General features: G+C 45.0%; 1 protein-coding gene across 1 annotated transcript in view; it reads left to right on the top strand.

Annotated features, from left to right (window-relative positions):
- cdkal1 (CDK5 regulatory subunit associated protein 1-like 1) overlaps window positions 1–22008 on the top strand; it is a 387515-nt gene that overhangs the window by 133757 nt on the left and 231750 nt on the right. The window contains exon 8 of the mRNA XM_061253309.1: window positions 17668–17771. Coding sequence (XP_061109293.1) covers window positions 17668–17771 — 104 coding nt within the window. The remainder of the gene's footprint in view (window positions 1–17667; window positions 17772–22008) is intronic.

Raw genomic sequence — 22008 nt, 5'->3', positions numbered from 1 at the left:
GGGAAGGCAGTAGCTAGTGAACAACAATAACAGCAGTAAGTCTCGAAAACGATTAATGAGCTGCATTTTTAGCTGCCATCCCCATTTAGATTTTATTTTAATCATGTTGATGTGAAATGTAAAAAGCATTAGCTTATGGTCTGGCAGTCCTGCGCATTCCCATTTCGCATTCCCCTTCCCAGTGCGCATTCCCATTGGACACTTTCCAATCCAAAGCCAGCTGTAAATCCACTAAATCTTTGTCTTAGCAGATCCCTCAGACCAAGTGTTGAAAACAACAGATATTTCCTGAGTGAAAATCAGACTGTAATCCATAGGCATAAATTGTGGCTGACAACCGCTGTGTTTGTTATGGTGAAACGCTTTCCAACAGGCGCCCCCGTTTTCCCCCTTATTGTGAAAGCGCATGTATGCGTGTGCTTTTGGATGTCCATCCCCCACTTGGGAGACATGGTTCTGACATTGTAAGTTGTCTGTAGGGTGTACAAATATGTACACCCTATGTGGGTGTACAGTACTATCAGGGTCAGCAGAATTAGAGCCATTGGTAGTTTGCCAAATTTAAATGGTGAAAACATGGGTGTATTTTGGCATTTATTTGGGCAGTGCAGAAAGGTCCAGCACCACTGGAAGTACACCTTCAGCCCCTCCTGAGTGGAGTTTGCACAATTGCTCACAATGTCACCTACCTTTTGAGACAATATTATTATATATAATATACTGTACATTAAAATATTATATGTTGATCGAGACTACAGGTTTGTTAATTTCCCTAATTTATTTGGCAAACAAGTGTTTATTACAATATTGGTCTCTCCCCGAAGAGACCGTAAGAATGAGTCTACCACCAGAAAAGCTGACTTGCACTGGAACCATCTGGAAAATATGCCCACTTTTATGGGTTCATTTAGATTGGGTGCAATATGACGAGATCAGGTGGCCAAGTGCACAGTTTAATATTAATTGGTTAATCCATTAGCTCTAGGTATTAGTGGTAATTAATTTGCCCTTATTCTGTTATGTACTGAGAGAGACTGATTTCTGTTTTACGGTCTCTGATGTTCAGTAGTTTCAGTATAAACGTGAATATGAAACTAATAAAAAGCTTGTGAATGATGCATATACCAAAAATAAGAATAAAGTAATGAAAAGTTTGGGGAAAATACAAAGGAAAGGAATTTTTGGCTGGTGTATGGGAACCTGTAGGTCGTTGTTAGGTTTTGTCAAAGCTCACAGTCTTGACTGAAGTTTGTGATTAACGTTCCGGTTCATTAGATGGAGCGTCAACAATATTGTCTTAAGCAGTTTTGGCAGTGGTACACCTGGGAACTCCTATGAAATTCAATTAAATTTCAAATTGATTTACAATATTAGTTTCATTAGATTTTGTATTAATTTTTACACCTATTACATTAAATTAAATTAAATTAAATTTAATTTAATTTAATTCTCCACCTATTAAATCTTTTCCCTATTAAAAATAAAAATGTAATTCAACAGAGTCATGTGGAATCCTCAAATGCCCTGTGGCAATATCAGAGCACGTCGATTGTGGGTGTATAAATTGAAATGGAGAACAGAGATAAATTGATCAGGTTTATGTACAGCATGGGTGGAGAGGTGTGATTTCTGACAATGTTAGCATATAGTCAAGTTATAAACATATAAAAATATAGCACAAACACTTCTGAACACAAAAGTGCAAATGTTAATGTGTCTAGCAAGGTTTGCTGATTGCCTTTATTAAAGTATAGCCTAATTTCCTGTGTTTTCCCTGAATCATTTGTTTAGTATGAGCATGCTGGTCGTTTCTCTATTTTACTTTTTTAAACATTATCGTTGATCTCACACAAAAGCTGTTCCATAAAAAGGTGTCCAGCCCCCAGAATATAATTCTCAGAAACGGAGAGAAACTTTTTCCCCATTCACCAACAGAGCTTTATGGTTTCCTTACATACAGTAGGATTTTGAACAAACTTCATTCATTTTCGAGACAAGGATGAGAGCAATGAGAACCCAGATGATATATAGATTGCTGATGACTGATAAAAACATCGCCATCTGTTATGTAAAGTTTTCAACTACAATTCTGTTCGGCACCGGGTCCCCCCCTCCCAAAGCATTCTGTTTACTATTCCGGTTTTAGGTTGTTTGTAAGTTGCGGAAAGGCACCTTATTTAATTAATTGAAATTGACGATACTCTCCCAGTCGCTGTGTTCCGGAACAGCAATACACCAAAAGAAAATGGCCGACGCGCGCTGGGGGAAGCGGCGGAATCCCTCATCGCTCACGCCGCGCCACGCCGGGCGGCGGGAAGAACGCGCGGAGAGGGGCGGCTTTCCGGAGCGGGGTAATCAGACGAGCCGCGGGAAGACGGGAAGAGAGAGGAGCGAGGAGCGAGGGGGAACATGGCAGGAGTCTCACTGTGTCAGGAAGGAGGTGGGGTGGGGGGGGGGGGGGGGAGGAGACGCACGCTTGATGATATAGAGGTCTGTCAGGCGGCAGGCGGCGGACGACCCGGTAATTGTGACCCCTGAAGCCATCTTTCCGGCTGGAACAACACCTGCGAGGATAGCTAACCCAGTTTACGGAGCCGCGGGGTAGTTTGCGGGGACTCCAGGCAGCTTGTTGTGCTGCGAAACCGGACGTGTCTATTTATCTTTCTAGTTAAGGGTGAGGAACGGGAGGCGGAGGGAGGTGGGCGCCCGCGGTATCTTGTTTCTGGTGGAATGAGACCACATTAAGGTGATTGAAGCATTTGAGTTGCCTCTTATATTAAATTTGACATTTTTGTAGCCTGTTTTTAGAGGGAAGCAAAGATGCACTTTGCCGCGAGACGATGTCGGGGTGATTGCGTCATGTGGTAGCGGGGTGCTTTTGGAATTCTCTCGAATTGCTGGCATTTTTGCCTGAGACAAAGTAATGGAAATCGAGGATCCTACTGTAAGTCTTGGTCCAAATGACTTTACCATCAGTTGCATGTCCCTATCGTACTCCACGCATCTCTTGTTAGACCAGCTTAGTAACCCAGTTCTATGCTTCATGTAAGTGACCGTTGACCCTTTTGGTTTGTTTTGCATAAGGCCCCGCACAGTTTGGGGAATTTGTCCGCACAGAACTAGTCATCTTTTTCGTTTGTCTAAAAGGACTGGCCACCCATACGGGTCCCCCCATACGCGCCCCCTGGCAGGAGTGAATCTCCTGTTCTGGGGTTTGAGTGAGTGTAAGAGTAATTATCAGAATCTGGCTCCAGGCCCAACGTGCTTTCATCACCAGCTCCTAGAAGGGCGGCTGTGACGGCTTTTGGCAGAGGACCACTAAACTTCAGAAAGTTCTGAGGCATTTCTTTGTGCAGGCCAGATGTGCACCACACATGAGAAAACTTCTCTTTACAGTGTCAAAGAAGAAAGCAACAAAATGGGATCACACCGGTGAAATTTCCTGTGTTCACGCAGTGTAACACTCTCATTTATCAATCCGATTTTCCTGTATGCAATTTTCCACATACCAGCACTATAGTGCTGTGTTTCGGAAATTGTGTGAAAATGTAAATTAGTGAAGTAAGTAGGATTTGTAGACACTTTCCCTTTCTTTTTCTGAAGCCTGCTTCCACCTGGTTTTGTGGTAGGTGTTCAGCTGTGCCACAGATACATACATTGTCGTCTATGTACTGACCAGATGGCCTGCCCCATAAGGTTCCTTTTGAAAGTTCTGCTGTTGTTGCTGAATCTCAAAGTGATTTGATGGCTCATTATGAATATTCATGATGGCATGTGGTTGACAACGTATCCATAGGTGGCTTAGCTGCAAAGACCGCACCAGAGCCTCCTAGAATTAATAAGATGCAAAATGCCATCTATAGTTTGTAGTATAGTATAGTATTTGTCTGGATATATGAATATTCTGTGGGGTCCAAAGGTCTGAGACCACTAGTGAAAATGCTTATATTTTGCATTCTTTTCTAATTTAATACAAACTTTTTCATTACTGCTTATATACTCTGAACTGTACTGTCCTCTCAGGTCCTCTTCGCACTTGTACTTGTGTTTGATCTGCACTTCGTTGTACGTCGCTCTGGATAAGAGCGTCTGCTAAATGCCATGTAATGCAATGTAATATATTATCAGCATAACAATTTGAGTGAAAAGTTGATTTTTTGAAAGTTTTGGTATGTCTTGGCTTGATATCAGGCCAATGCAAACAACATAATAATTCGTTTTTTAGCTGACTCTTTCATCCAATGCAACTTTTTGCGACAATTGATTAGACTGTGCTGGGCACAATACGCCCAGGAGTGATGCAAGGTGAAGGGCCATGCTCAAGGGTCCGACAGCTGTGTGGCTCTTATCGTGGCAACTCCGAAGCTTGAACCCCAAATCTTCTGGGTCCCCGTCATGTACCTCAACCACTAGGCTACAGGCTGTCCCAATGTTCATGTAATGGGCCTATGTTTAAGTGCATTGTCAAGTTTCAGGGGAGGGATTGAGGAATTTCCTGGAAATGCAGGTTTTCCCAGGGCCTTTGTTGTGAGATATTTCCCGTCCTCGTCTTTGTCCTCAGGAGTGCTGGCGGAAGCCAAACAGCAGTTGGAGCAGCAGCGTTTTGTCATTTCACAGCCATAAATGCTCATTTTTGCAGAGACGGTCATTTGCACTCGTCCATGAAAGAGAAGTGATCATCTTCTCCTTTAAGTGCAGTTTATTGGAGTGTATGATTTGTAAGAAATGAGTTGTGTGGGAGCTGGGGGGGGGGGTCTCTAATGGGCCACAGAAAATTAGCCAATACACCTCACTGCGGAATGCTATGCAAAAATAAACTCTGCTGTCCCCCCCCTCCATTCGTGCTAAAGATAGCGGGGGACTCTTTATGTCAAAATGTTGTCCAGAACAAACATAAGCCTGTGGAAGAATATGCTTGAAATAAAGCACTTAGTTAATTCAGTTGCGGAGCTATGAGACATTTTGTTAATGGAAGCTGAGACTATTAGGAACCACCTGGCGAAGTGCGACGGTCCACGAGGGAAGTCTGAACGAACCCAGACACTAGATAGAAAGTCTGCTGTCCCAGAGACTGGAGCCAGGTCTGTGACGCCTGTCCGGTGTTCACTCATTCTGAGTGCTGCTCCTGATTTGAATAAGCAGTTTACACGATTGGGATATTTATTGGAGATGTACAGTATTGTGAAATTAATTATGTTATCTGGCAGCGGCCATGTTGCTTCAGGCAGCCAACAGAAACAGCCAACGCGGTTCATCCCACGATTGTCACCGGATCCGTATTTTTTTGAGGATTAGGTTCTAAATATATTGGGATTTATTATTTTTATGCAAAACAATCGGGCAGACATTGTTTGGGTCTGGTTCTTTTCCCCGGCCGGGAACAATCGGGGCCAAGCCGTTTCCCACAGACTTTTTCTTTTTTCCATCTTCCTCTCCGAAAATCCGTGCAATGTCTATGGGAGAGTATTTAGACTGTCTGAAATCTTACAGTGGGAACTTTTGACGGGCCTTTTATTATTTTTATTTTTCCTTTCTGACCCCCCCAGACTGTTGTCTTTTTTGTTCTCACGTGTCATTCATCCCACTCTGGCAGGCGGGGGGCCGAGAGGCACTGCACTTGCCTGCTTCCTGACTGATTTTGCTCCCTGACAGGTCGAGTCCCAAAGGCAGCCCCCGATTGGGATTAAACAATGGCCCTTATCAGGGCTGGTGCTGACCTTAAAATATGAGCCTGTTATTCCCAGGCCATCTTTTGTGAGTGCGCTCAGACAGCGATTGAGGGGAACCGGCAGGGAGAGGTTGCCAGGGTCAGGAGGTGTGTTGGTCCGCCAGTGTGTAGGACTGGCATGGTCTTCGCTCCGCTGCTAACATTTGGCCGGGGTCAGGTCTGGCAGCCCAGGCTGGTCTCTTTTCTAGAAGCATGAGGCCTGTTACTGCCCTCTCTGATCCCGAAGGTCATTTTGCAGGTTTTTTAGAGAACGTTCTGGAATGCCCAGGTTGACTAAAGTGCAGCACAATGCACAGGACAGGATAAAATCAGCTTTGAATGGTTCCACTCCCAGCTATCGTGTAACACCCTGTACTTTCAGCATTTCCCTAGTTTCAAAAACTCTGTTATTTAACCTTTATTTAACCAGGACTTCCATTGAGATATCAAGTCCCTTTTATATACGCCAACCTGGCCAAGAAGGCAACAAAAGTAATTAAATTTTTTCACGAATTAATTTGACTTGTTTCAAAAAAAGTAGTTGGAGTAAAATTCTAAATAGTATACACTTGGTAACAATTTAATTATTCATATATTCTGGCATTCATCACTAGTAAAGTGGTTTATTAAAATGATGCTGGTTAAATATTTTAGTATGCAAAGGACAAATCATTAGAAGCGCTTTGAGGACTGATCTAGCACAAGTTTACGGCAACAGTGTTAGCGTGTCGCATCAGCGGCGCTTGCTCATGCTAAAAGACTCGAATCGAAACTTTTATCCACAGAGATTTTATTTTAATTTTAGTTGTATCTATTATTAATGCCCATGGACCTAAGCTCTCCGGTGCACTGCAGATTTACATGTAGCTCGAATGTTAGCGGTGCACTGATACACATCCTTGTTTTCTCTCTCCCCTTATTAATAAATTAGACGCGATAAAACTTTGTTAGGGCAGCAGCTTTTGAGAGAGATTTAATTGTAGCTATTGATTTCCTGTGATCTGAGTAATGAAAACTGCAGATTAATTATACATAACTGAGTTTATGGGAAATGATATAGCAGGCAGAAATTGGATGTTCATTCTTTCGGGGCCTCCCAGGAGGACGGTTGAAAGCGAACGTGTTCGCCCGCCCCTGTGTTTTGTAGAGAGAGTGAGAGAGAAGCTTTTAAGCGGAGCCCGGTTTTGATTTTGCGAGGTAATCGGGGTGTGAAATGTGAAAATGCACATTGTACACAGACACACGAACCTGATGCCCATCATTAATGAGTTGTATGGAATGAATCATCTGCGTTGAAGAGTAAAAATTTTTTTTATTAATAACTAAGACCCCTGTTATAGATCCAAAAGTCCATCTGAGTCCTCCACAGTCTCAACTTTGTGCACTATGTGGGCTTTTTTAGAAATGGAAATGATGTTAACTTTCATTGATATTTGACTTTGTTTATATGGAGGAAAGGCACAGACCTGTGATTACTGGTGCTGGCATTCATGCGTTACATGCAACCGGGTTATCATTTAAGGGGGAGTGTCACTGCAGTATTTGATGGTCTGATCTTTCTCTAGGTTTGTTAGGTCTTGTTTGCTGGTGCTGGAGCATCATTCAAAGAGGAGGGCGAGTAAGGTTATTGCAATAATAAAATATAATTAGCATTCATTTGCAGACACAATAAAAACAAACCGTTTGGTGTGTTTGGGGTATGAGGCTGGTGATTTATGGAGCTGTCAGTCGCGGGCCTTGCCGGGAAACGGGGGGCGGGGAGGCGTCAGAAACTGATCACCCTGCCTCCCTCCCAGCCAGGGGGCTGTCATTCCCCACACAAGGTGAATGTGCCCAACTCCTTCAGAGTGCACCGACACATTCACATAGGCACAGACACACACACAGACAGACACATGCACACAGACATGCAGGCACACACAGACGCACACACAGACGCACACGCACACGCACACGCACACGCACACGGACACGGACACGGACACGGACACAGACACACACACAGACACACACACACACACAGACACATGCTCATAGACACGCAGGCACACAAAGTACACGGAGGCATGCACACAGGCACAGACACACATGCATGAACACACACACATGCATGCGTGCACACAGACGCATAAACACGCACACATTTGCACGCACACCCCAACCCAAACATACACACATACACTCAGAAGCTCATGCAGCAAGTTATAAGCACACACGCAAACACATCCACACATGCACACACAAACACGCAGGGTGTCCCATTCCTCAGTGGTTGTAGTTCATCTAACAGGAACAGGGGTTTATGGTTCTATTGTTCCTGCAGGGCTAAAGGTGGCTCCACACTCTACAGGTCCCATTTCAGTGTTTACAGCCGACACAAGTCAGCCAACGCAAAAATTGTAATGAGTCCGCTTTATTGAGGACATAAATCTCCATTTATGTATGTCTCTGCTGTTCAGGGAACACCTCTCTCACTCGCGCATGCACACAAACTCAATTCAAACGTGCAGCGCTGTCACACACTCTCACACACCATCACGCCGTCCGAGGGGGGTAGCGCAACTTCCAGCCAGCTTATATTTCTTTCCACAGATAAAATAGAAAGTGGACTTTGTTTACTCGAAAGCATAATCTGACAGGATATCTTATTTGATTTAAAAGAAAATAGAGTGGCATGCTTTTCCTCTGGGCTGCGGGTGCGGTAATGCCTTAATTTTCTGGCCTGTCAGTCTTCTTGCAAATAGACCTATGAATGAAAAAAGATGGAATTGTCTGGTTTCGTGGCATTAATACGCCTCCCTGTGTGGGTAATCCATTCGAATACCAATTTCCTCTGCTGTTGTCGTCATCAAAACATTCATAACTGAGATGTCAGACGAGGGAAAGACATGACGCATATAAGACACACACCGCGTTAAGAGCTAGAAAGCACAACAAATTACCATGGAAAGTAGGTGAAAAAAGTTCAATGTGCGAAAAGTTTTTCTGTACAGGAAAAAGTCATTAGTCAAGTTTAAAGCAAAATTAAGTAGGCCTATGTGCACTTTGTAATTTAAATTTTACTGGCAATTATAGCATAGAAATTTATGGCCTGAGCAGAGACAGAATTAGAACAAGGCCATCAAAAGCGATTACTAATGATCGAGTATACCCTGCAGTCAGTTTCAGAGGTAGCATCATGAATTGATTAAAAGAAATTTGCTTCTGATAATAATTGCTTCCGATAATAAAAAGATATCTCATACAGTTATCAAGAAAGAACTAGAGTGAGCGAATACCCCCCCGTCATTCAGCAAGCGGAGGAATTCAGTCTCTCTCGCCTCGGGAGAAAAAAAAACGCGGTTGCAACAGTAGGCCCTGGTTGAGAAGGATTTTGCGAATCGCGAATGTGCGCTTGCCTGGCGAAGGGGGCTAGCGAGAAGCAGATGGACGCCGTAGCCGGACTGGGCTGGGGGAAGGGGCCCCATGGGCAGGAAGGCCCAGGACGCTTCCTGCGTTGGACGCTTCCTACTCGTAGAGACGAGGACGCTGCGCCGTTTCTGCAGGAAAAGATCGACCCCGCGGATAGCGAGCAGGCCTCGGAGGGCCTCCTGTTCCCCCCCTGCCCCTTCTTGCCTCCAGAAATATATGCTGTTCTCTGCGAAACGTCCCTCGCCCGGCAGTGCCACGAGACCGCTGTTTACCAAACAAATGCACGGAGTGGTTTTCAGGTTCACTGGTCTGGACAGATTATTCAATTTCCCTGTCCTCCCTTCCTCACCTCCCAAACCCCCCACACGCAAGCGATTGATAGCTGCTCGGGAATACAAATGGGATTCACCGCCATTGAGATGGTAAGATGAGACCATACTAAGGTTTTTCTCCCACACGCCCAGCGGATTTTCCTAGTATGTTTACATCGACCATTAAATCCGTTAATGAAAACTTGAGTTCGGAATTGCATGGCTTCGCCGCAGTTAAGGCGTCGGACTCTAAGATACGGTTTTATGTAAAAACGGTGTTTTTTATGTCTAGTAACGCATTACACATTTCTTTGTGATATCTGGCTATTGCAGTTCCTACTTTCTATTAATTTTGGATACAGTCGTAATACTGTACATCCCTACAGGCGAACAGACCCTTGGGGTCCTGCTGCTGCATGGATCAAACGACTGCATTTCAAGGTTAAAGCGAAGTCTCCTCCGGCACACTGCGCGTGATTGAAGAGGCACGGATATTGGCAGCAACCTTTTTCATCTACTATATCTATTTATTTTTGTTTTGAACAAAAGCCCCATCAGTTTTGGAAACGGGGAGCGTTTTTCGCTCCGGATTAGAGACTTTTCAGGATACGCTGTTAATTAAAAGCCAACTTTGCATTTTTCTTCCCGACTTGTCTCCTCTCGGGTTGTGCCAGTACAGATCACGGGCGGATTACGTTTTAATTACGTAATTACCACTCCAAACCCCCGTCAGACAGGGTGGAGGTGGAGGAGGTAGAGGGGGGTGATAGAAAGCAAGATGTGTGTGGGGTGTGAAAAACGCCTTGTCTACCTGAGAGAGCTTATTGCTCAGAACGTGCTGTTGCCTGACAGACTAGTCGCCCTAAAATAACGAGTGCAAATTGTCCGCACTGCCAGGTGCCCCGGTTTAAAGAACCCCTGTCTAATGCGAATTTACTCTCCTACAAATATGTGAAAATTTTAGAGATTTTTTTCCCTACCCCGAGAAGTCTTGTGAAAATGTTCTCTACCGGAGCACTGACGTGGTGGACGGATGCCTCACGGGTGCTGAAGGTCGGGCCGATCTTTTGAGTGTGGTGACGGGCGTTGCGAGGGAGCCCAGGAGAAATGAGGAGATCCATCCTCCTATTGTGAGACGCTCAGAGACCGCAGCTGTGTTTCCACAAGATAAAGTCTCCGCAGCCCGTTCGGTTGCCTTCCTGGGCAACGCAGGAATTGGAATGCGGTCGAGGCCAGCGCGACGAGTGGGCGCACATCCGGAACGTTCCCCAGGCCGACAATGGCCACGAGCAGGCCAGGCACACTTGTGTGAGGCCGCCTTTATTCGACAGCTTACACCTTAGAGTGTTTAACTCTACAATGGCAGGCCGGACTGACGGAGACCGATTGGGGGCTGGAAAAGGCCTGGGAGTTATCGGTGTACAACAGGCCTCAGCTTTTTTACATTAGAGGTGAACTGGTGATGTCACCTTTGCCAGAGAACGCGCATTTGTAAAGCAAACAGACTGTCACAGAGATTGTTTAGCTTCGCAGTAATTCAAATAAATACAAACCCTCGAGGCATTGCGTTGGACAAGTTGAGGTTTTATAGACGAGCACTGAAAATGAGTTAATGGCCCACCGTAATGATTGATGTCTCGAGCGTGTAGAGGAATGTGTGATTTTTATTTGTCGTGCAAGGGAGCGGGAGAGGGTACGGCGGTCAGTCGGCCGTTTTGCGTGTGCGTTTCTCAGAACGAATCCAGTTTAAAAACACTGGGCCACTTTGTTTCCCCGCGTCCCCAGTGTGGCGGCTTTCTTACCGCCATCGTGTAGCCCTGGTGCGCTCGGCCGTTTCGCCGCTCCTCTGAGGCCTTTCAGCGAGGGTAAACAAACACAACAATCGGTCCTTCTTGCCTCGAGATTATTGCAAAGACAGACACACTCAGGAGAAGTCGTTTCCCCTTCTTTTTTTAACACGAGTCAAAGTTTTGACTGAACTTTTGTCTCTTCAAAAAGACATATTTGATATGCAGCTCGCTTTGGAGGGTTTGAGGGTGTAATCTCGATAGAAAGGCTGGTGAAGGCACGTTAACACTCGCTTTATTTAAAGCACCATCTGTAAGGAGGCAGGTGTCCTCTGTTACTGTACATCAGTGATAAATCACATTTTTAACATGCTGTGCCTTGATGGTACATATTATGTAGCAATATTATGACCTCCTTGTGTGCAGCCCGGGCAGTCAAGAGAAGTAGTGCTTGAAATAAGATCATGTTCTGCTCAGTCCAGCTTTATCATTCTTTTTTCTTTTTTTTTTAAAGATATTTTTTAGGCCTTTTTCAGCTTTATTGGACAGTATATAGAGACAGGAAGAATGGGGGCGAGAGAGAGGGAAAGACATGCGACAAATTGTCAGATGGTCGGATTCGAACCGTTGACGTCGCGGCTCGCAATGAGCATGCGGTCAGTGCTCTACAGGCTGCGCCACCGAGACACCCCAGCTTTATCATTCTCTCCAGTTTGGTAGGGATCTCTATTTCCTTCATCACTGACTTGAAAGCCTTGGTTTTTGCAAAGAGACATGACACTTTAGTGCCCGTATTAGACCCTTGTTTAAACAAAGGATATTCTGTTCAATTGTTCAACAAGATTGTCAAAATCTAGTCCTGGAAAGCAAGGTCTTCTGTTTTTGCTGTTGTGTCATAGCACTTATGTAATCGGCTGCTTCCAATTATGACACACTTGCCTTGCCTCACTCGATTTCTTGGGTCTGAACTGGTTGCTCATTGTACTTAGCACTTAATCGCTCAATTAATTAACTGATTAGCTGTCGATTGTGCAGTTTACTCCCCTCACCTGCTTTCACAGATACTAATTTGATCCTGAAAACACAGTCCTCTAGGAGCATGGTTGGATTGGATTCCCCTGCCTTAGTGAGTTACAGTAGACTGAACTTGCAAATGTGCATTCCTTTAAAATGTTTGGGAATGTCAACCCCACCAACACCTGGCAAGCATGCCGGTTTTGAACTGCTTTGATTTCCTCCTGCTTTCCAGTTTCTTCACGTGGCATAATCATAATTTGATGTAATTGAGACCCAGGGGCTGTAGACAATGTGGTGAGGCCGCCCGTGGCAGGTCCTGGGTGTAATCTCCTCTCTGGGCAGTGTGGGCCCACTCCCAGCCCCGGTCCTCAGGGGTGAGTTTCAGGGCCAGAGTGCTGAATCGCTCCTTTGTCTTTGACCTAATGAACCTGCTCTTTGTTTTGTCTGCAGCTCGCCCGGCCAGGAGAAACGCTCACGGCCACGACCCCCTTGTTTTGGCTCTGGTCGGCCTTTGTTTTCCTCTGTTTGTCAGAGTGTTGTGAAACATGCACTTTTCTGCACCCTCCTCCCCCCTCCCTCTCAGCTCCTTATTAGTATTGTGGCTGGAGTTCAGCTGGTGCTGTAACTCACCTGCCAGGGCTGGTAGCTGGCAGAAAGGGAGGCTTGATTATCAATGCTTTCTGTTCTAAATTAGAGTTGTTGACAAGTGCAGTAGAAACCCAGAGCGTCCTTGCTTGACTCACTGTACTTATTTAGCATTGTGTCTCCTGAGTGGAGTCCACCAGCTTTATATATAGTAAATTACAGCAGTTTCAATTTGTGTGGACTTATGACAGGCTTTATTGTTTACTCTTTGCCTCTCCTTGTTGTGTGGTGAAGGTTGTTGCTGTGAAGCCATAACAAGCTGGTGCCTGTTCTAATGGCCATATTCCTAACAGGCTCTCAATACCCACTCGGCTCTCCTTGTCCTGAAAATGGAACAAATTAACGCGCGGTGCGATGACCTGGGCAGTGCAGTCGATGGTTTGAACTGCGTGTTTATCGCTGCTTTGAATAAGCCGCATGCTCCACAAGCTGGTAGGTTTAACTTCCAATTAAATGGGAAAACAGAAGTTGAAACGCTTATCTTCAGCTTAGCGTTTGTCTTTCTCTCCCGCTCTGGAGAAAGTCACGTCTGTAGACGGGCCTCCTGGGCGTGCCTGTTCTAGCGGGGGGTCAGCATAATTTAGCACTGAATTCCATACGGGGGCCCGAATTAATAAAAACCAGGAACCAGCATCCACACCGGGACCAGCTCCCATTGTCTACAGTCAGCACCAGTGCTGAATGGGTAACAATGTGTTACTTTTCACCAGGGGCCCCTCTCCTCCTTGAGCCTTGATAAAATATATTGTCCTCGTGCGTCTCCATATGTAATTAACGTCAGAGAGAATCTCGCGCACAGCAACTAACGTCGGCTTCAAGTAATTAAGAAATTATTTACCGCAGGTGCCTAATCGCGGCGTCCCAGACCGCCGATTTTCAAGCCGCGCCTTCTTCCTTTTCTTTTCCTCGGCTAAAAAACCGCCTCTCGCTTCCTCCTGTATGCTTTTTTAAAAGCGAGCTGCTTCGGAACAGTTCAATTTGAGATGTGGCAGGTTCGGTGGCTCCAGCGGTGAAGTGCTTTTTGAAGTGTTCCCGTCGCGGCTGAGGGAGTCTCGGAGGGGGTGGAAGCGGGGGAAGCTCCCCAGAGGGGGGGGCGCTTTCATAAGGGGAGCCGGGGGAAGTTTGGGGGCTGGGGCTCCGCTTCTCTTTGGAGGAGGAACAGGTGTGGGCCCAACGCTCGCTGCTGACAAAGCCGCTGCTGGAGGCGACAGTGCGCCTGCATCGTGCTCCCCTGCTCCGATGGGCTCACTCCGCCTATAATCCGAATCGTGCAGAAACAAAAATGGATAAATAATGAACCCCTTGCATATATTAAACGATCTCAAAAGTTTGATTGACGGTCTCCCAGATGGCGACTGAGGAAGAGTACCGCACCTCGTAGATTGAAGCACTGCACGATGTGGCAGAACGGTTAGCGAGACGGTTTTCTGACAAGGGGCTGTGCGTTTGAATCCCGGGCGGGACGGTGACGTTTTGCAAAGTGCTTTACCTGACTGTCTGAGTTTTTGGAATGAGTGGTGTAGAAGGTGTAAGCTTTCAGAGCAAGTTCTGTGCGCTGGGCTCATTGTGGTGCAGTGTAATTACTGACTCCTTAGGACAGTGGAATAATGCAAGGCTTGGTCCTAGGTCATCTTAGTTTTTTCTCCCAGATGAGTACCCTATATTTTTATGGTTTGTTGTTTGTCAGTGCTTTCCAGTGTATGCTACAATCTAACTTATATATATATATATCAAATCTAACTTTAAATAAATAAAAAATAACATGCAGAAACCTTGTTTTTTTATTATTTCAGTAATGCAATTTCAGCAAGCTCTGTTTCTAGCAATCAAAGGCAAAAGCATCCTCTTTCCATAATGGACATAATTGAAAACATTTTCTCATTTTTTTACTGGCGGAAACTGCCCACAGATTTTTTGGAAACTTCGAGCACTTGCTACTGTTATAGTTGTGCATGTTATTTCAATCAAACAAAGAGCTGCATATGTAATCTATTGGTTAATTTAATAAAAAAAAAACATTTAAACACTCATTTCTGCCTTTTCTTTTCAGTTTAAGTGGATTTTTAACAGATTTTCCATGACTGAGGTTTTAGTCCATTTTCAGTGAAAAACACCCAGCCTTCATTAGTGCGTGGCTGCTTAATCTGTTCCGTTTGATTTCTTGCTCAGGGAGTTGAAATGGTACTATTCTTCTTTTAAAGTGTAATTCTCTCAGTGCATATTCAATGCCTGTACCCGTGTCTCAGTCTTGCTTGCCCCTTGGTTTACGCCTGCCCTTTATAGGCAGAGAAATTTCATGCAAAAATGAACCCTTGTTAATTGCGTGAACTTAAGTAAATTGAAGTGCAATACATTATCAGCCACACTTATAATATCCACCCGTTATTACCGTGATCCTTCCTTAAATGCATCTGCATTAAGGACAGTAGCGTAGCTCGCAATGACTCGCATAGATGACATGTACTGTATACTCCACTTCCAGCCCTGTCTGTCTGTGCTCTGTGTTTGATATACTGTATAAGCATAGGGCAGAGAGTGTCATATCTGCATCTGACACTGTGCGCTAAAGGCTTAGTAAATCAGGCCCAATGTCGTTTAGAGATTCAGGAACTACTTTTTACACAATAATTGACCCCCCTGCTTTACCCAAGGTGATTTGCTTCAATTTCTGAAGCAAATATTAAGCTTTTTCAATGGCTCTCTGAATGGAAACTTCCATTTCCCTGTGAGGAGATAAAGATAAGTGGTGTGCTATACAGTAATAATAGAGTAGAAATGCTCCGGATTATACTATAAATGGCTACGCACACAAGCTACAGACCTGAGACCATTAAGCTGTAGTTGGACAGTAGTTCACTGAAAACAATCTCTGTGGCGCAACCCCCATGTTTGTTTGTCAGTAGGGGAGTTAAGTAGGCACACGGCAATCTCCAAATCAAATTTTCTAATCATTTTCTGCCCTGTTTATATCATAACATTCAACAAAATGCTGCTGATGTTCAATCTACCATTCAATCTAGATTCACCTTGTTTTTTTATTTATAATTTTTCTTTTTTCTTTTTTAGGAATTACAGTCCCTCATTGGTACAGTATATTCCATTAAAAAGGCAGTCGGTGCACGGTGCTTGATGTGTGCCGTGGTGAATGACGGCGTTGGCTTCAAAACATGGGTTGTTTTGATGAAACACGGGGCAGAGGAATCTCCCTGGGGATTAAGAGTGGGGTTTGATCTGTTTGGCTGGCCTAAATCACATTTAGAGGGACCCCCCTGGCGCTGTCCCTTGGAGCATTCGGGCCGCGGGGGCAGGGGGGCCCCATCTGCGTGTTGTTTAGTCTGGGTCACGTGACTTCCTCCTCCGTCGGTGCTGAGCCCAATCATGGGAATTGCTGTGAGATGGATGCTCTTTCCAAGAGATCGTTTCACGTCAACTGTGTGTACCCAGTGCATTTACAAACATCCTAATCCCAAACAATGGCTGACGTGGTTAGATGTATGTCCAGTTGCACTGTTTACTGCGCTTTGGTGAGACTGTGGACTGTAGAATAACAATAACAACACCAGTCATAGTAATATCGGACTACATATCCTTTCTGTTGCACCGTGGTCCTGGAGAAACGTTATTGCGCTCCCCTGTATGTACTACATATTGTGGAATGACAATAACATTGACTTGACTTTGACTTGGCTGTACAGCTCTCTTTGAACAAGGTTGACAATGTTCTATGTATAATGAAAATGCCAAGGGACTATTAAGCTGAAACAGAACATTAAGTTGAAATTCATGAGATAAATGTGATGTCAAATTCACTCAGTTGCTTAGTTGGTCCGTTCCGTTGCAGTACTAATTCTTGCTCGGCCTGATTGAGGAGGTGGGGCCTGACCTATCTGTGCCTTCAAATAAGCTCTGGACCAGGGTCGGGGCCAAAACCATTTCCTGTTCAATCAATCCACAAAATGAATTGAAATTCAGTCCGTGATTTGAAAAATGCCTCTAAGGTTTTATGAGGATTTTTCAATTTGTTTGTTGACCCCAACCCTGTTCTGAACCCTGTTGTAATAAATGGTTTTGCCTGTCCTCATCAACGTTTGCCCTTATCTTTGGAGGACAAATGAAAGTGTTACTTTTTCCATTGCAAACGCAATTAATATTGATTTCAAAAAAATCTAGTCCTTTATCTCAAAACTGACCATTCTCCCGACCTGGACACACACACTGAGTGTAGAGAATTAAATCATCAGTTGAAATGCCTCTTTGGTGTAAAGGATGAGACCAGTCCAAAATGGAGGCTGCTATATAAGAGGTGAATTATGTCCCTAAAGTGCAGCAGTTGTAATCTGCAGATAATGGAATCTCTTCTCACATGGCTGAAACGTATAGCAAAGGTAAATCCACTGCCCTTCTTGGAATATTTTATCCCCCTGAAGTAAATGGAACTTCTTGTAAGGCCATAGTTTAGGGATTTTGTTCCACTTGGGACCTGTCTTGACTGTACTCTCATTTAGCTGATTGAATGGCACGTCTTTACCATGAGGTGAAGGCAGGAGCGACTAGAAGCTTATAATGGATTGGGTGGAATTGGTAATGCATTAAAAACACGGGCCCGGTCCCCGATGTTGAATGTTTACTGATAACTCTGATACTGCCTGTACTTATATGCTATTGTATGGTATTATACGTATATCATACAGTATGTGGTATCAATGTTCTGAGTGTTTACTCACAAATCACTAAACTGCGAATTTCAAATGGTAAATTGCTGTTCTCACTCTTTTTCCCCTCCCAACAGATGTTTGAATGCCTGCACGTACTGCAAAACCAAGCACGCCAGAGGAGACTTGGCCAGCTATCCCATTGAGGAGCTGGTGGAGAGAGCCCGCCAGTCCTTCCTGGGTAAGTTCGACGGGTGCTTGAGATGCCCCCCTCCCCCCGACCTCCGTCACCTCGACACCCCCATAGCCCGTTTTCCATGTGGCGGCGTTGTGGGTTCCAAAAACGATCAAAGACCTGGCAACCCAGCTTTTCTTTTGATTTTGTTTGTTTAAAAATCCACCGTGATTGGTTGTCCACTGTGATTGGTTTCGCCAATTGCCCCCCCCCCCCCCCCCTCCCCGAGGCCAACATTCCCCAAAAGCGGCAGAACGATTTCTGGGGTTTGTCACCAACGCTGCCGGTCACCAGGCAGACAGGGTCTTGAAACGTTTTCTTTTGTTATTCGGGGCTAACCAATCGGCAATCGGCAATCGGCAAGTCGGTCCTCACTCAGTAAACATACGTTTCCTATCCTCTGAATTGTGTTGCTGTTTATCGGTGTGTGTTTACGCCCAACTGTTGTTTCTGTTCACAGTATATTACCGTGTCCTGGGAATTACATTAGATTGAAAAAAGTAAACCTGTCTCCATAAGAGCATGACATTTTAAGCTGATGAAACGATTATTTCAAATTATGTTTATGAGCTACCGGCCACATTTTAATCTTCCCTCTGCACCTAATTCTTGTTAATACCAGAGCCGGTTAATACACGGGTCTGCCCGAGCGCGTATGAATATGCATCTATTGATTCGTTTCAACTGCCGGGGGTTTTATTGAGCGTGACTAAACAACTGGCCTTATTTATTTGAACACATGCTAATGTTTCTGTTGTATGGGATAATACAGGGGGGAAAGGCTGTGGTGGAGTAGCTTATTGCTTCAGCGTGAAGCAGGGGCACATTGTATTATACACCTTTGACTTGCCTTTGATCAGCTCGAGATGCAGTGGATTTGTGTGAGCCCCCCCCCCCCAGTAGAGTCTACTCACTCGCACACACTTAAACATGACATTTGTGTCTTAAGATAGTCTCCGGATCTACACAGAAAGGCCTTCTGCTGATCATTCTGTTTCCCTGTTATCGCATGACTGCTATTTATTGTGTTATGGTGAGTCCTACGGGGTGTGTGAAGGTTTCTTTGAATATTGGGAAACACAGAAACGGGAAGCGAAAAGCAGAATCAGAAGAGCAGTTATAATTGCAGAAATAAGAGGGGAGTTGTGGTTTAGAAAACATCAACAAAAATGGGGAGTTAAAGCACAGTCGGCTTTGTTTAGGCCATTTTGCCCAGCTGCCTGTGTGAGTGTGTTTTTGTGCCTATGTGTGTGTCTCAGGAAGAGAGAGAGAAAGATTATATGTCTGTGTTTGTGCACATGTCAGATTGAGTTTGCGTTTCGGTGTGGAGGTGTGTGTCTGTTATTCACGGGACAGTGTATGCACGTGTGTGTCTATTTGGCATATGTATGCAAGTGTGCGAGAGTGTTGGCATGCGTGTGAGTCTGAGTGGTGTCTGTGTTTATGCGTCTGTGTTTGTATCTGTTTATGTGTGTGTTTGTGTGTATTTATTTGAGTGTGTTTATGTGCATATGTGTGTTTATGCGAGTGTGTGTGGTGTGTGTTTCTGAGTACATGTGGTGTTTGTGTTTATGCAAGTGTTTGCTTGTTTATGCGAGTGTGTCTGAGAGTGCATATGTATGTATGTGTGCGATAGTGTGGTGTTGGCGTACCTGTGTACTAGTACAAGTGGTGTCTGTGTTTATGTATGTGTTGTCTATCTATTAATGTGCGTGTGTTTGCATGTTTATGTGAATGTATGGCCTTTTTTTTAATGTGAGTGTGGTGTGTGTTTGTGAGTGTGTGGAGTGTGCGTGTGTGTGTATGTGTTTATGTGCGTGTGTGCGTGTGTGCGTGTGTGCGTGTGTGCGTGTGTGCGTGCGTGCGTGCGTGCGTGCGTGCGTGCGTGCGTGCGTGCATATGTGCGTATGTGCGTATGTGTGTATGTGTGTGTTTGTGTGTGTGTGTGCTTATTTGAGTGTGCAGGGCGTGAGACTGAGTATAGGAGCAGGAAATGGGAGGCAAAGGCATCACATTGGAACTACAGAGAGGTGATTGTTCACAGTGCTCTGAGGTGCTCCACTGGTTTGTGTAGAATCTGTCTCGAGTGAAGCGGACTTAATTTTTTAAGCATTCTTTCATGATTCCCTCAGAAGACTCCTCTCTCCGAAGCCTACATTTGTACATTTGTAATTTAGCATTCATCCAGAATAGTCATATCCACCCAAGGACATTGCTGCCAGCTCACTGCATCATTTCTCTCATGAGCACAGTTCGTTGATGCAAGGCTATTGGGTTCCATATTGTCAAAAGAAACGGGAAGAATGATTAATGAGCAAAGAACCAATGTTTGCCTAATCCCGTGATTTCACGGACAGCCTGTTCCGTTTAAACCAAATGAGAAAAAGAGGGAACGGTAACGATAAACAGACTTCTGCTTTTCTGGCCCCCGCCGTTTCAGTTCACTCCTGTGCCATGGTGTGCGGTTGGCCAAGTCGAGCCGGGCGGAAAAGACCGGTTTCCGTCTCCGGTTGGAGGTGTAGGCGGCTCCGCGTGGCGTTCCTCTCCCCGGGGTCGGGAGTTAGCAGGGGCGGCGGGGCTAATTCCGCTCGGGTTCATTAGCGCCGATCCAGAACGCCGCAGGCTATCGTTCGCACCCTTTGTCTCACAGTGACATTAGACATATTAAAGCCTGAGCTGTAATCCTGGGCCTTATTAATGTGGGCTTTCCTCGTGCTAACGGCTACGGAGTTCACCCTAATCAATACGCGGGCCAGAGCAATAGCTGTAGCCCAGTGTAATTCACCCCCCCCCCCCCCCCCCCCCGGCAGTTACGGGCTAAGCTCAGAGTCCCTGGCCGCTAACGTGGCTGATGCTGCTGTTCGAAGGTATGAAAGCAGGCCCAGTTAACATTTGGGGAGCCATTTTGTTTCCTGGAGCATTTCTTATGGGAATGATGGGGGTCATAGCTGCTGTTGTATTATTCAGAAAAGTACCTGGGTGTATCCTCTGGAATTCAATTTGCTCCATGCTTTGAACAAAAGCAAGCGAGCAAGCAAGCAAAATTTTGTTTGTATAGCGCATTTCATACAGAACTACAATGCAATGTCCATCATTTGAATCTAACGCTTCTAACGTTACCCATCAGATCTTTTTTTTTTTTTAATCTATAAAAACTAAAAGATTTGTCCATTTCATGATTTAAAAACCAGTTAAAGGATTGCTGGGATTTTAAGATTGGTGTAATACACTCAGTGAGCCCTCTATTATTTTATTAGACCTATTTTTTAGTCTTCTGCTGCTGTGACCTTTCCACTTAGAGGTTTGACGCGTTGTGTATTCAGAGATGCTCTTCTATATACCACTGTTGTAATGTGTGGTCATTTGTGTTACTGTCACCTTCCTGTCACCTTTGACCAGTCTGGCTCTTCTCCTCTGACCTCTCTCATTAACAATGTGTTTCTCCCCTCAGAACTGCTGCTCACTGAGGCTAGAGACTTTTCTGTATGAAAATCCCAGGAGATCAGCAGTTTCTGAGATACTCAAACCACCCTGTCTGGCAACAATAATCATTCCACAATCAAAGTCACTTAGATCCCATTTCTTACCCATCCTGACATTTGGTCTGAAAAACAGCTGAACCTCTTGACCATGTCTGTTTGCTTTTATGCATTTAGTTGCTGCCACATGATTGACGAGTGTATATAAAGCACCAGCCTGAATACAAATTCAGGTAGCTAACTCTTTACCAAAGTGAGGATTTACTCATTTAAGGTGACACTTTAAAAGGGCTTCAGATTAGATTTTGAGGTAACTTGCTCTATCAAGCGACAGCACATAACGGAGCCTTTTTAAGTCATCTGAATTACTCAAATGACGGAATGAATAATCGCATCCAGACGAGCTTTCCGCATACATTTCCCCGTGTGGCACTCATGTGGATAGTGGAGAAGCCTCCGACTCGGAGTGTGTAACGGGTGACGAGGAGACCTGCCCCGCCCGGTCGTCTTTCGCTCCAGCCATGATTCGCCCGCCCCGGCTTTGAAGCTCAGCAGAGGATTTTTGGGTTTCTGCTGGAGTCTTCAGCGATTTGCTTTTGGGACGGCCTGCCTCTCTTTTCATCCCGGCCCTTGCCCTCGAAGCCTGTTTTTACATTTTTCTGCAGTTCCTGACTGTCACATTCCTTTACATGTCCCAATTCCCGCCCAAATTTGGAACGGCCAATCATCTGCAACCGCAGCCACGTTCATGCCTAAACTCCCAC

The sequence above is a fragment of the Conger conger genome, chromosome 1, assembly GCF_963514075.1.
Source record: "Conger conger chromosome 1, fConCon1.1, whole genome shotgun sequence".
Lineage (NCBI taxonomy): Eukaryota > Metazoa > Chordata > Actinopteri > Anguilliformes > Congridae > Conger > Conger conger.
The sequence above is the reverse complement of the archived record's forward strand: the minus strand, read 5'-3'. Positions and strand labels throughout refer to the sequence as shown.